Below are 15,726 nucleotides of genomic sequence, written 5' to 3'. Positions count from 1 at the left end.
TAGCTCGTTCCATGATGCAATATACATCTCTGGTGGAACTTCCTTTTTGGTGAAGGTGGTTTTAAGTACGTTAAGGTGTGTATCCTGGACTTTCTCCTCTGAGCATATTCTGTGGTATCTCTGGGCCTGTCTGTAAATAACAGATTTCTTGCTGTGTTTGGCATGGTTACCAGGTCTGTGATGGTAGATCGATAGCGAAGGTAGATTATATTGTCATTGGTGGAATATGGCTTCACGTTGACAGACTTCTGAAATGAAAACCCATTTACTGATAGAGAGCTCATAGTCTTGGTGTAAGGATGAGGACTTTTCATGTAGCCATATTGTAAGGTCTGAGGCTTTTTTCTGCAGCCATATTAAGAGGGCAGCAGTCATGAGCCATGAAGCAGAAAGTCACATCCTCACATTCCATCTAAATTACATTAAAACAATGTAATATTGGGCTATTAAGAAGGTGATCCTGCCTAACAGTACCCCCCATCACCACATAAAGAAACATATCTTTAGATGGTTAAAGAAAACTGTTTGATAAGTGATTTCTTGCCAGACAGAATGCTAACAGTTGTGACAGTAAAATCTATACTTCTATTGTTTTGCCTTTATGGTCCCCACTTCTCTATTGTTTATCTCAGGGGTTGGCAACCTTTCAGAAGTGGGGTGCCCAGTCTTCAGTTATTCACTCTCATTTAAGGTTTTGCGTGCCAGTCATACATTTTAACATTCTCAGAAGGTCTCTTTCTATAAGTCTACAATATATAACTAAAGTATTGTTGTATGTAAAGTAAATAAGGTTTTTAAAATGTTTAAGAAGCTTCATTTAAAATTAAATTAAAATGCAGAGCCCCCCCAGACCGGTGTCCAGGACGCGAGCAGCGTGAGTGCCACTGAAAATCAGCTCGCATGCCGCCTTCGGCACGCGTGCCATAGGTTGCCTACCCCCGGTTTATCTGTATGGTCTCTGTCTGGTTCTTTGATGTTTCTGTCGCATAACTAATTTTGCTAGGTGGAAATCAACTATGGTAGTTGAGTATGACTGGTTAAATAAACTGTTTTACAATGTGTTAGGACTGGTTAGAAAATAGTTTAGTAATATTTTAGTTAAATGATTGGTTAAATACAGCTAAGCAAAACTCAAGTTTCACTCTATAAACTGGGGTCCAAAAGGAAGTTCTTTGGAACCAACTTCAGGACACAGCCCCAAGATCAGAGCTGTTAGATCTCAACACGCTGCCAATCACACCCTGCAGAAGCTGGAGTCCCCTGATGACCTAATCCTGACTGGCCATCAAGAAAAGTTCACCTGCCTTATTGGGAGTGGTGAGCATTGTATGCTTAGTGTGTGCATCCTATTTTGGTGATCGTTGATAAATAGAGGTTAGGGATATTACTGCATAAGGCTCTTTCACTGGTAAAAGACCCCATAAACACGCAAAAGATTAAGCTCTGAGCCCTAGGAACTGGGTATGGGTGGCCCTGAGCCCTAGGAACATGGTGCCTGTCCTCCAGAGCCCTAGGAACTGGGAAAGGATGGGGTGCCTAAATCAACCAGGTTACAACTTGAGCTCTAGGAAGTAGGTAGATCTGGGGTGTCCTAGACTGTGCACCTTGAGCCTAGGAACTAGGTAGAGACTGGGCACCCTAGAGTGTGCGGGTAACAAATTTAGGGTAAAGTTTGGTGCCTTACACCTTGAGCCCACACAAGGGTAAAGGTGGGTGCCCTAGACTAGAGTGTGTGTAAGAGAATTTTGTGCAGATAACATTGGTAATTAGTGAAGTGGGAATTACCCAAAATTTTAAGGAGAAAAAACATGATAGAAAAAAAAAAAGCCAATTTCACTAGATGCCCCTCTGGAGTCAAAGAGAGTGCAAAGAAAAAAGATACTTGGTGCTTATGAATTACTGGAGAAAGGGAGGGAAAGCAGATTTCTCAGTTAGAGAAGAAGAAAGCTCTTAACTGAAAATAAAAACATTTCTAACACTTTAGAAAACTGAATAAGACTAAAGAGGTTAAGAAATATGTGAAACACCATGAGGAGCAAGAAAGTTGCAAAGTCAGCTATGTTTAATAGAAAGGAATTAAACAATAAGCTCAACATTCAGTTAATATAATTGCTTACCTCTGCTACATGCAGTGAAGAGAAAAATCTAACCACCTTTCCTCTATATAGTGTTCTGTCAATAACAGTGTCAAGGATAATTTAATTCAGTTTTTGATGGTATTTAAGGCCATCGTCTTACAATAGTGTTACAATACATTGAATTGCTAAGCCATAATTGTGTGTTCATTGGTAAAAGCGACGTTACTAAAACTGCAAAATGAGCTATATTCAGTCACTTAGCTATCTAACAGGACTAAAGTAAATGCTTTATTTTTAGGAAAGCTTGATTTTGGAATCAGGAAACAAACGGTTCCTCTGATCATTAAAGCTAGTGCTTCTCATTTGAAGGAAGCTTTTGATCACACTAATAAAAGTGCTTTTGCAAATTAAAGAATTTTAATATTGAACACTTGACATGTTCTGAGTAATTTAAAACTATAGTTTCAACAATCTTGAAAGGGCTTAAATTGTTTTAAGTTACACAGGAGGCTTTTTTAGTTCCCCTTTTTGAGAATTTACACATACATAAACAGGACAAAATGGAAAACAGTATGCAAACCATTTTGTCAATACTGCAAAGGCAGCAAACATGAAATTTAAGGTGATAAAAATGAACCAAATGCAAACTTAGTGTGTCATAGTTTCAGCAATGTAAAGGGTATTTTACAGTGAATGCACACATGCTTTTTCCAGAGTGCAATGACTATTGCCCTCACAAAGTTATCACAACTAGAGTCCAAAAGCAAAATCTTACATTTTCAGCAACCCCCTTTTTCTGAAGTACCATTAAGTCATACAAATTTGTAGAGAAGGGAAGAAATGGGGTGCATTGGTTATCAATGATTTTAACTAACATCCAGGAAATTTAACATTTTATCCACATGCTTTACAGAAGAGCTCAAATTATTGTCTGAGATGAAGTATTTATTTTATTTAGTTCTTTTTGTCCTCAATTGACACACGTACATTCTTTCTTACAGGAGTTCTATACATAGAAGAGCAACTTTATGTTATTAGATTGACAAGAAGAATGCCATACCCTGCAGCTTTATTTCATACTTTCATTCTCCTAAGACTACGTGGAAACAAGATTAGTTTGTTTTGATTTGCTTTTTAAAATCATGACATTGTTCACTCTTGATGCTACCATACTCATTTCATGCCTGACTCACCCAGAACTATCTATGTTTCAACATGTTGCTTTTTATGTTCCTCTATAAACATGTCATTACAATCCCTCACTTGCACTAAAGAGATTTAAAAACCACATAAATCCACCCATTGAGATAAAGATATGAAGAACTGACAGAGCACATAACCCATAAAAAGCCTAGAATGGTAAGACCGGAAACTAGAACTTGTGGCTCTCACACTGAATTGTTTATATTTTTCTAACCATACCGTTTATTACAGGACGTACCTTAATTTGAAAAAAAATATATTATACTTAACTTCGTCTGCCACATATCCAGTATCAGATATCAGTAACCGGCTGTGCTAAGAGACCCAGCATAGAGGTAAATTTTTCAGAGCAAAACCACAATTACTATTACCATTCTGTTTCTCCAACAGGATAGTGTTATCTTTAAATTGCTTTTAAAAACATTCACTAGCAGTGTGTAGGAAGCTTTCACTGGAAACTGTGAGGGTGTAAGCCAGTTTCTGCAGCGTTTAATCTTTTATGCAACCAATTTGTTTTAGCCTGTAAGGTTACAAAGATAACCTTCCAAAAATGAATAGAACATAAGCCTTCCCTGTCACTGCTCATAGCTCTGCCAAGTGCAGCAGAATGTAACAAGATCCAGGTCAGTTTCATGTGTTGTTCAGAATCTTGTGACCAGAAGTGAAATTGTTAATAATCACATCAATTTCACCCAAATGATTCTGAGTAAGGAACAACAGGACAGCAACAGAAGACACTGGAGTTATTCACACAAAAAGAGAGAGGACCCAGAAATGAAGAATGTAAGAGAGAGCCAAGCAGAGGCTCACTAAGCTTGATTTACATACAAAAAAGCCACATTGAAATAATATTAAGATTGCAATTTCCTAGTTTAAAAATACCTGGGGGGGTGGGAGGTGGAGGGGAACAAAATAGAAATTCCATCACATCACATCCTACTGACACTCATATGGCTCATCAGCAGGGTTGGAACCTTCGGATTCATCACACAGACCTCTGCCACTTGAACTACTAGAATAACTGATAGCAGTAGCACGTGATCACCCTCTGTAGACTCAGGAATTTTGGGCTCAATTCCAAGATCTAGACGGGAGTGTGCTCTAGCGGGCACAGACTCTGCCTGTTCCCCCTGCAAGCTTGATCTTTTCTGATGAGTCTTCTCCAACCTGTTCCATTCTTCTTGCCTTCCCAGTCTCTGCTACTCAGGCTTCTCATCCTAGTCACATTCTCCTTGCCCAGCCAGTCCCAATCGCCCCAGGCCCCCTATTCAATTGCAGTTTGCCTCCTATCCAGCCAACTGGCTCCCAGTCTCTCCCCCGGTGCCAGTCACCTTGCGTAACCAGTTCCAGCCTACCCCCAACCTGCTTCCCAATCCCCACCTCACCTCCCCACCCAGTCCTATCCCCATCCCCACCAAACCTTGCCCCAATCAATCTACTCCTTTTCCTTCTGGTATGGCTTTTGTCCCCTTCACATTTCACACTGCCTGGATGCTTGGGAAGGCGAGGGGGGAGAAGACATTCAGAGCATAAAGCACCAAAGAGAGAGGGTCCCTGTTCTTAGTTCCAGTGCCAAGCACCACCCATACCTGGAGTGCACCAGGTTGCAGCCCCTAGTCCAGCTCTTCTTGGATATATTATTACATTTTTGGTTGCACTTTCCCCCTCACCTGTTCATCTATGCACTCCCCATCCATTGCCCCACAAAGTTGCGTGACCTCCTTGTCAACCTCCTCCTAGCCCTCGCCAAAATGGCCATCTACAAAACCAGGGAGAGGAGGTTAGCTGACAGAGTTTCCTGGGACCGTGGGGCCTATTTCCGCTCCTCCATCCATCCGTTCACGCATCTGGGCAGCATCTGCTGGCTCCCTTGACACCTTTGAGGAGCAGTGGGCGCTGTCCGAGGTTCTCTGCTCGGTGTCCCTGTCTGGTTCCCTTCGTTTAGCCCTTTGACTTCACTCCCGTTCCTGTAATCTCATTAGTTGTCCCCAGCAATTATTTGGTATCACGGATCTGCAGATCCTCCCCTTAGGCTGAGGGGAGGTCCTTTAGCCCACTTCCTGGATACCAACAGGACCAGCCCAGCCTGAAGCAGCTGTGAGCAGCCATTATAAAAGTCCAGTTTCACGCCTGTAGTCCTGGGCTGGAGGAAGCATGCTCAGTGGGGATGATGTGCAGTCTGGTCATGTGTAGGAGCTGGTTGAGGCTTGAGGATCACCAGTGAGTATTAAATTTTTGGAGATTTTAACAGAAAATCTAAGAAGTCTCTATGGGAAGAGGGATAGCTCAGTGGTTTGAGCATTGGCCTAATAAACCCAGGGTTGTGAGTTCAATCCTTGAGGGGGCCACTTAGGGATCTGGGGCAAAAATCTGTCAGGGCATTGGTCCTGCTTTGAGCAGGGGGTTGGACTAGATGACCTCCTGAGGTCCCTTCCAACCCTGATATTCTATGATTCTATACATGAACTATAATTTGTCAAAGGCTTATAACCTGACCAAATAAGGGTAGATTTTCATGTAGAGGGCTAAAAGCACATTCCTGATAAAAAGCACCCCAAACCCTCTTCTAAAGCTATGTCTACACTACAAAGATAAGTCGACTTACAGACACCGCATTAACTACTGCAGTGGCTGATGTCCACACTACCCTCCTTGGGTCGGCTGTGCGCGTCCTAGCCAGAACTGCTTCCACCGACCTAAGAGGGGCAGTGTGGGGAGCTGAGAGCTCAATCTCTCAACTCTCCTGGCAGCTCCCTGCCAGGAGCCCAGCTGTCCCACAGGCTCCCCCCCACACCTCCTCGGTCCCCGCTTGGAGAATGGGGGAAGCCGCCCCAGGCTTCTTGCCCTGACTTACAGCCAGGAGCAGGGTCCAGTCTCCTAGCTCACCAGGGGAGCTGGGCAGCTGGGCTCTAGCTGCCCGGCTTTCTTGTCAATTTCATGGCTTCTCTGTGAAATTAACATGAACCATAGCCAACAGCCAATGTAAGGAACACAGTTTCTACAAAGACATTGGGGCATCCTAACTACACTGATATAAGCCCTACGCCTCTTGTTGAGGTAGTTTTATTATGTTATCATACCAGGGGAGTTACATGGGCGGGCAGAGCATTTCAGTGCCTACACCTCCACTGTTTTGTGGACAAAAGTCACTTCTGTCAACAAAGCTGTGTAGATTTCAAGTCCCAGATGCAAAACATGGGAACACTAGAGCATTTCAAAGAAAAGGTCACCAGAATTTATTTATTTATTTTAAACCATGGGCTAGACATATATTTTACCCTAGTCTCATTCTCAGGAACAGTTGCAGTATTTTGGATTAATTTTTCCTGAAAATTCAGCCTGACACAGACACCAGGCATGAAAAATTTCAGCTCAAACAGGGTTTGGCAAAGTTTTAAGCAACTGAAAACAAGGTCTTATTATGGGAACTGTTAGGCAACATTAACAACTGATGGTACTACCAGGCCTTCCTATAATAAATCCCCAAACAGTATACTTTTATGATCCACATTTATCAAAAAGCCACTATGATTAAACAACTGACAACTTAACTGCTTAGGCCTAATGTCATTATTGTTAAAAAAAATTAAAACCTTAAAAAAAATAAAGCTTCCAATAAAACCATCATTTATTTTCTAGACTATAAAAGATACTGCAAAAACTTTCATTGACACTCAGCCAGGAGACTTCTACTGGCCCACATTACTTTACCTTTATTGCACCACCGCTAACAGAACACAAAACAATTCATTCAACCATTTATTCAACAGTGATGTAAAAATACCGACAATTAAGCATTTTTAAAAGGTAGAATCACACAAATATCATACAACAGGCTCTCCATATTGATTTTACCAAAGTACAGACTCAGACATACTGTATATTTAAACATAGGAAATGCTTTTGTCAAATACACAGCAACCTTGGTTTACTATGTAAATTTGAAACAAGAATTTTTTCTTTAAAAAAAACTTTTATGTCAACCTCTAAATTACTATTCAGCTACATACTGTGTAACTTAAGTAATAATGATAGGCAACGATTACTAACAGATGATGTATGTAAGGTAAACCTTTAACTGTAACATTTTATTTCTTCCAGGTGGAGAATACATCTCATAAGGTTCTAAAGTGCTATACAAGTTTAATGTACATTTTATAATGCCATATATGCTGCCGTAGCATTTCCAAGGCTTGCTATATTTTGAATGAATACAGTAAAGTGACAGATTAAATTTTATTTTATTTTAAACTCTGATTTTGGTAATCCTTCACTGGCCAAGTGTGCATACATTTCCATAGTTATTCACACCACATAGCAATACAAGGCTAAGATAAATGGATAAGTACTATATGTGCTAATGGTGCCTTCCAATTAACCTCAGTTACCTACATTTAGAGAGACATTGAGTTAAAATGCAACAAATTAAAGTAGATGGAATTTTACCTCATGTTGCTCCCTTAGACACAAAAAAAGGCCAATTTGTTATACACGGAAGGAGGTATAAAGACTCTAGAATAAAGCTCCAAACCCTAGACCAGGGTTTGAAAAGTCAATTCTTTGTAGGGAGTGGGAAATATCCCCTAATGGACATGAAAGTGGAAGCTAATTTCTTAAAATAAGTTTACTTAAAAATGCATTTTAGCCTTTAAAAGTCGCAAAAACAATCTTCCCACTATAAACCTACGCAGGTCTGTGGACAGACAATTAGAACTAATGGTATTTGATGCAGTAATCACTGTCAATAGTTCCAGAGATAATAAAACTAGCTTTGTATCTCAGCACAGGTTAAGAGACAGGGAATGCCTCCCTTGACCAATAGTAAGAAAGCCTACAGTCCCTCTTTCCCCAAAAGATTCTGTAAGCCAGGGACCTAGTGTAAATGTGGGCAGAGGAAGAACCAAGAGACCTGAAGGAGGCTAGGCATGACTGCAAATCCACTTGGTCATTTTTCTTAATGTTCAAAATCATGTCTTTGCTTAATCAACCTACTTCACACAAAAAAACCCAAGCCCTTTCATCGAGTTAGCTGCTGCTCTACTGCAGTTTTCAGGAATCACTCATTTATTTCTGGGTAGCACGTATCAGAAAAAATCCTTCACGTTGAAAGTTCAGGCAACTCAATCCTCAAGTATATCAGCAAAAAGAGAGGACTCTGACAACCAGTAGACCGTTCTACACAGAACTGCAGGGGTCTCACAGCTGACTTTCCGAGTCACTTAAGGTATGCCAATGGAATTCATTTACAGGATCTTCTATGTTGAGGAAATGCTGAGGAATTTAGGATAAAACATTTTTCTGGGTTTCTATGGTTTGGAAATGGTGGGACTTACAAAGATGGAAGAAAAGAAGATACAGATAGTAGAAAATAATATCCTGAGATGAATGGCAGGCAAACGGACGGTAGACAGTGCACATGGAAGAAATTAAGAGGAAGATGAACTTGGGACTCTCAGTGACAGGCTGGAGAGCACATGCTGAGGTGGTCTGAACATGTGATAAAGCAGGGAAGGAGGACAGGACAGCAAAAAGGGACATGAAAGACCAAAGATACAATGGAAAGACTGTGTCAAGAGAAGTTTGAAGAAAGAAAAAAAAAAAAAGACCTAGGAACCTGTGCCATGGACTGGAAGGACTGGCAAAAAAATTGTGGGCACCTTCGACCTCAAGCAAATGGGAAAAGGAGTCAACGTGGATCTTTCACGTAATAGGGGAAAGAAATAGATTATTAAATACAGGAAAATGTGACAAACCATAAAAATTGTCTCACAAAAGGGAAGGTGTAATACCTATAAACATTAGTTGAGCAATTTTAAAATTGACTATATTCAAGTTGATAGAGATAAGTAATAGAGCATAAAAGGACTAAGTAATACTTAAGTCCGTAAACTACTTGGGTTGCAATCTATATGACAGGCATGATACAAAATAAAGTTGCATAAGGAAGAGTATCTTTATGTTATTCAAATGAGACTTGAAATTAGATTGAGCTGAGACAGACAGATAGGCAGGTGGCTGCTCCAGATGGCAGGAGCTCCAGAAATAAATCCGGCAGCCACTCAACCTTGCTTTGGGGTCTGTACAAGTTCTCTCTGGAGTCTATATCTCAAGACCATACATTTTAAGAATCTGCCTGATGACACTATCACTGCTGAGCATTCTGAAATATCATTACATCCCACACTTGCCACATTGGGGGCGCAAACAATCAGTAAGAGTTTGCATTATCTAGGGGCATACAAAATCAAAGCAGAAGAGTTTTCTCTAATGTGAAAAATATCCAAACTAAATACATTTTTTTCAAACAGAATTATAATTTTAACTAAATACTTCATTTTGGAATAATTATAAATGACTTCTAGTATTCTCCCTCATTCAAACTACAGTTTAGTATCCTATTATGTGTAATACAGGTCACTACATGCATCCCCATTTTCATCTGTAAATGCTAGAACTGATTTTGCCAGGTTATTGCAATATACCGTACTTCTTTGGCATGCACAGAACATAGAACATGGCAGTTTGGCATTGTTACAGCCACCTCTCATAGATTTAAAAAGGTGCACTGCTCTCACAGGAGCACTTGATTAACTTCAAAATGTCTGGAGGAGCAAGTGCAGCATTCTGCAGAGGCAGCTGTGTACTTGTACTCAACTGACGCATTCTGCTTGCTTCTGTAGCTCTGCTAGATCTTGTAACAGTCTTTGTGCTGACACCTTTGTACCTGTAGAAGACAAAGTCTATATCACCTGCTGCTAGCTTGTGTTCAACGTAGACTCTGAACCTTGTCAAAGTCCTTGATGATATCACTTGCTGGCCAGTATAATACCCAAAGAATTGTGGAACTTCAATGACTGTGCCGATGACATCTTTTGAAGTATGTCTAGTTGACACCTCCATCTGCAGCTACTTCTTTAGCTTAGACTTGGCCTTAGCAATCCTCATGTAACCAGTGTCAATGAACACGGACATTGGTACAAGAAGCCAGCTCATGTTACAAGATATTCTTGATGTGAACCTTTTGTGAATTTGCTTGTAGGCCTATCAGTCTTGAACAGATAAAGTTGGTGTCAAATACCTATGTTGGACCAACCATTACATGCTTTTTTATCACTGCCGGTGTCTCTATCATCCTTGGTATTGTGTTACAGAACCAGGTGGGCTAGCTATGTTCAAATTCTTGCATTTGTTATGTGTCAACTGTGCTTCACCTACACCAACTGATGGCGGTGCCACTCTAAAAACAACATTTACTCTTGTCTCCGAGTGCTTAGTGGGATCTAAAGGATCCACTCACAGTTCTAGCTTCTTACTAATGGCTTCTGTGTCCATTGCATCCGCAGTAATCCTTGACTTCTTGGTGTAGCTCTTGTATTGCATTTGGTGTATGTTTGGTTTATAATCTGTTAATCTCTTTCATTGTCCAGTATTTGAAAATTATTTGTCATGGGTGAATACGTAAGAACTTGTTGAGTGAGCACACTCAGAGTACAAGAATATACCTCATGTCTCAGTTCAGGGAGGGAGGTGGGCACGGGGGGTGGGGGTGATGTTCCATATGTTTTGTTAGCTCAACAGTGACAAAGTGTCATCTGGCAGTTTCTTTTTTATGTAGGGTCTTAAAATACGAAATACATACACACACACACAACACACTCTATGGACACAAACAAAATGCTGCCAAAAACTTGTATTTGGCTACCAGTCTCAGTTCTTGAGTGTGAGAGAGTATAATACGGTAAGTTTAAAACAGGCCCTGAAATTAAATTGAATTTCACGAAACTAATGCTAGGATTCATTTGGTCATGCTACTTTGAATGGATGAGGAAGTGAAGAGTAAATTTCTGCATATGCTGGAGATTGGAAATCTTTGGTGAGCCCAAAGCAGAAGCAGCAATAGTGCAAGCAAAAAGCAATGAAGGTGTAAGATGAAGATTATAGCAAGATTTTCAGTTGTGATGGAGAATACTTCATTTGCCCAAGAGAAGTATTTGCTAGAAAAAACCGCCAATAAATAATTAAAATAATTCATGTTTATTATCCTCCAAGTAACTAGAAACCATCACTAGTGTCCCTCTAAACACTATCTTCTAAATGGCAGAGTCAGTTTCTATTACTGTATTGCTCAATAATTCATTAGTGCTCAATAGGAATATTCCCTGCCTCTCTGTATCTTTACAATACCAATACCCAGTATCTGCCCTATGAGTGAGGTCTAGGAACTTTGTTCAGGGTATTTGCTGTTGTATCAAAACTATCTACATATTTTCCCTACAGTATTTTTAACTTGCTTTACCATGATTTATTTGGATGGCATCGTCACACAATGGTCCACTATAGTTAAAGACAACATAGAAATCTTTAGAGGAGGAAAGCTTTTGGAGGCAGAGACCATTTCTTACTATACAAATGCACAGCACCTAGCACAATGGGTTCTTGATCCAATTAGAGCGTCTGAGCACTTTTTAATACAAATGCATTTAATGATAATAAGAATACCTTACTAACAGCTTTCTGCTTACTTACGCCACCATCTTATAGTCTGACTTAGATAAAAAGTTTTTCACTTTCCTATTAAACACGTTATTGATATGGAATAGTACGGTATACCATCCCAAAAGTGGATGCATTTTAGTGGTGAAGCAACAGTGTCTGTAAAGCACTCTGGAATCATTCCTGGTAAAGATACTAAAGAAAGTGGAACGCTGAAAAACCTCTTAAATCTGTGCACTTCGGTAAAGAGCAATTTACCAGGAAGAGCACACAACCAGGAGGATATTTGGATTCAAGTTCTAGCCCTGCCAATAATTTACTATGTGACCTTAGATAACCATTTAATCTTTCTTCCCCAGTTCCCTACCCAGCCCAATTCATAAAATGGGGATAATGCTGTCCCAAATCACTGGTATGTTGAAAGTCGTAGTTCACTAGTGTTTCTAAAATGCTCTGAAGTAGTAAGAGCATAAACAATTGAACAATTTTCCAGTATTGTGTAAAGAGACAGTGATGTGTAAAGAGTCAGCAGGTTCAATTTATAATAGGAGAGAGTACGGAGTCAAATGTAATCTAGGTGAGAATATACCATGACTGAAGTTACAAAATTATTTTCCTGTGTAATAGGGGGAGGATCAATGCACACCTGAGAACAACAATACTTTGCACTTATATAGCACATTCCATCAGAGGCATTAAAAATGGTGTAAATGAACAATGAGACTTCATCATTCCAGCAAAAAAACTGACATCTGTCAAACTATTACTGCCATCAAGGTCTAGGATGCTGATGAAGTTGCATAGAAAATGCAAAGGAAGAAAAATACCAAGAATCTTCACAGCAGCAGTCTACATACAAATATTTTAGATGTCAAAAATGTCACTTAGTATTTTCATGAGCAGTGATTCAACTGCAAAGTGACGAACAGAGGCTCTGAATTACATTTCTCCCACATATTCTTAAATCAAGCAAGAGAAAATTAGTGACCTGTGAACTGGATTTTATCATCAGTTCCATTCAAAAAAAATTTTTTTTAAATAAATTATTACTTTCCTTTCATGGTTTAGGAATTCACCTGAACCCCAGATGGAATTATAGCCCCATGAGTCAATCACCTACTACTATAGATAACATTTTATTATGCTGTCTAAACTTCAAGATATTACCAATACTACCATAAATTCACAACGAGTTTTGTATTCTAGATAAACCATTACATATTTTAGTCTTAGCTTTTTAGAGAAACTAGACGTACCTTCAACAAGTTTAGCCTGCAGAAAGAGGTCAACAGCAAACATTCATACTATTCTTCAATTACTACAAATTCTGACATGATCTATGTATCTTGGATTCTGTGGCGTGATTACAGTGCCCCAAATGCAAATGGGTTCAAGAGAAGGCCATTTAAATTAAGTAGAAAATGAGGTTAGGTCACTAACTGGCACAAGTAGACACAACTGCATTAACATCGATGGAGATGTGTCCACTTATATGAGTGGGGAAATTTGCCAATGTCTGATATTTGGAAGGGAAAGAAGATTAAATCCTTTGGGAATGGATAGATCCAGGGTACACTCTTCCTGGAAGATGTTTTATACATGACAATTTATACAAACCAGTGCAGAGGTTTCCACACACTTTTTTGCTGAGCCCCTCTTCATAGATTCATGTCCCATGCATACAGCCCTCTCAGGGGAGGGGTGCCCAGTACCCACAGAGACCTGGGGAAAGGGGGAATGCGGAGAACCACTGCATTCCAGAGGCAAAGTAATCATAGATCAACATGTGACTACTGCAGTTTCTTGCAGTCAAAATACTGATTTTAAAAAAAATAAAAGGGATGAACAATTACACACTCCTGCTGCCTCCTCTAAGTGTCATAATTAAGTGCCTGCAGGGCATACATGGAAATAAAGCAGGCAGTGGAGGAGAGAGAATCCAGGCAGACAGTATATGATGATGATGATGAAGACAGTGATGAGCCCAGAAGCCAGTAGAGTGAGAAAGTGATGAAGGTATGGCTGAGGGTGTGAGAAGAATGATAGGAACGAAAAGAAAGAAGCCAGGTTTAAGGGGAGAGTTGGATCAATGTATGAGGAAGGGAGGAAATGAATGGAAGTATTAAGAACTTTGATAGACTACTCAGTGAAGAGAAAACATAACAGGAAGGGATGAAAGAATTGGAGTTCAGTGAGAAGTGATGGGATTTGGTCACCAGTGTTTGACTGAGAGCAAGGCGGCAGATGCTAGGAACCAGGCCCTGGGCAATAGGTAGAAGATCGGTGGAGAGAGAGGATAGATGACTGGGAGGTTTGAACATGGGGTAAAAGAATGGCCTGTGATGAAAGAACTGGCCAAGAGGACAGTCAGGGAAGATGTAACTGATGAGAGTTGGCTGGAAAGAGGGAAAAAGAAGCTGAGGGAGGGGAACTAGGGTCAGTGTGGAGAGGCAGGAGGAAAAAAAAAGTGGAGGGTAACCAGCTTAGGATAATTGTTAGTGGAGCCAGCAAGGTAAGGCAATAGATGCAGACAGTGGGGCATTTAAGGAATAAGAAGGACCACAGTTGACTTAGGATGGAAGGCAGGTGTGTTTGAGTGGGGGGTGATATTAAGTGCATGCATGGTTAGTGAGAATACGGAAAGTGGGGGGTCCTGGTCAGCAGGGAGATACCGTGGGAAACAGCAGGAGGGCATTTGGAAAGGAATGAAAGGATGGGGCCACTAAGAAGATGGTGGGGAAAATCAGTGTGTGTATGTATGGCAGGGAAGAGCCAGCTTGGGCTCAGGCAGCGGGGACATCAACGGAAATCAGGGAGCAGGGCTGAGGCCAAGTGGAGGGGATGGGGCAGCTGAGGCAAGGAGTCAGTGAGGCAGGTATGGACAGCAGAAGGGGGGCAATGGGGAAAAGGGAGTGGAACTGAGATCAGGGGAGGACAGTGAGGGAGGTGGGTTTGGGGAGCCGAGGGGGTTGGTGGGGGGACTGAGATGAGGGAGCAGGGTCAGGGGAGCTCAGTGAGAGAAGTGGGTATGGGGAGCAGAGGGGGTCAGTGGGGCTGAGGTGAGGGAGCGGGGTCAGGGCAGAGAAGGTCAGTGAGGGACAAGCGGGACTGAAGTGAGGGAGCAGGGTTGGGGAAGATCAGAGAGGTGACAGGTATGGGCAGGAGAAGGGGTCATTGGGGGTGAGGTGGAGTGGGGTGAGGGCAGAGCTAAGGTGAAGGAGTGGGATCAGGGGAGATCAGTGAGGGAGGCAGTTGCGGGAAGCAGAGGAGGTCAGTGGGGGTGGGAGCAGGGCTGAGGTGAGGCGAGGGAGCGGGGTCAGGGGAGGTCAGTGAGGGAGGTGGGTATGGGGAGCACAGAACGTCCATGGGGTGGGGGTGGGCATGAGTGGAGGTCAGAGAGGTGACGGGTATGGGGAGCAGAGAGGGTCAGTGCGGGGAGGTCGGAGAGGTGACGGGTACGGGGAGCACAGAGGGTCAGTGCGGGGAGGTCGGAGAGGTGACGGGTACGGGGAGCACAGAGAGTCAGTGGGGGGAGGTCAGGGAGGCGACGGGTACGGGGAGCAGAGAGGGTCAGTGGGGGGAGGTCGGAGAGGTGACGGGTACGGGGAGCAGAGAGGGTCAGTGCGGGGAGGTCGGAGGTGACGGGTACGGGGAGCACAGAGGGTCAGTGGGGGGAGGTCGGAGAGGTGACGGGTACGGGGAGCACAGAGGGTCAGTGCGGGGAGGTCAGAGAGGTGACGGGTACGGGGAGCAGAGAGGGTCAGTGCGGGGAGGTCGGAGAGGTGACGGGTACGGGGAGCACAGAGGGTCAGTGCGGGGAGGTCAGGGAGGTGACGGGTACGGGGAGCAGAGAGGGTCAGTGCGGGGAGGTCGGAGGTGACGGGTACGGGGAGCACAGAGGGTCAGTGCGGGGAGGTCAGAGAGGTGACGGGTACGGGGAGCAGAGAGGGTC

At 42.2% G+C, this 15,726-nt stretch overlaps 1 protein-coding gene across 6 annotated transcripts in view; it reads right to left on the bottom strand.

The window, feature by feature from the left end:
* Positions 1 to 15,726, bottom strand: part of CYRIB (CYFIP related Rac1 interactor B) — a 151,657-nt gene that overhangs the window by 105,249 nt on the left and 30,682 nt on the right. Inside the window, exon 1 of one of the 6 annotated variants that reach the window (XM_045004746.1) lies at positions 13,031 to 13,088. The exons of the other annotated variants lie outside the window; for them this stretch is intronic. Within the exon in view, the coding sequence (XP_044860681.1) occupies positions 13,031 to 13,073 (43 nt within the window). The 5' untranslated portion in view covers positions 13,074 to 13,088. Of the gene's footprint in view, positions 1 to 13,030; positions 13,089 to 15,726 lie in introns of those variants that run through there. 6 annotated transcript variants of the gene reach the window in all.

The sequence above is a fragment of the Mauremys mutica genome, chromosome 2, assembly GCF_020497125.1.
Source record: "Mauremys mutica isolate MM-2020 ecotype Southern chromosome 2, ASM2049712v1, whole genome shotgun sequence".
NCBI classification, from domain to species: Eukaryota; Metazoa; Chordata; order Testudines; family Geoemydidae; genus Mauremys; species Mauremys mutica.
The sequence above is the reverse complement of the archived record's forward strand: the minus strand, read 5'-3'. Positions and strand labels throughout refer to the sequence as shown.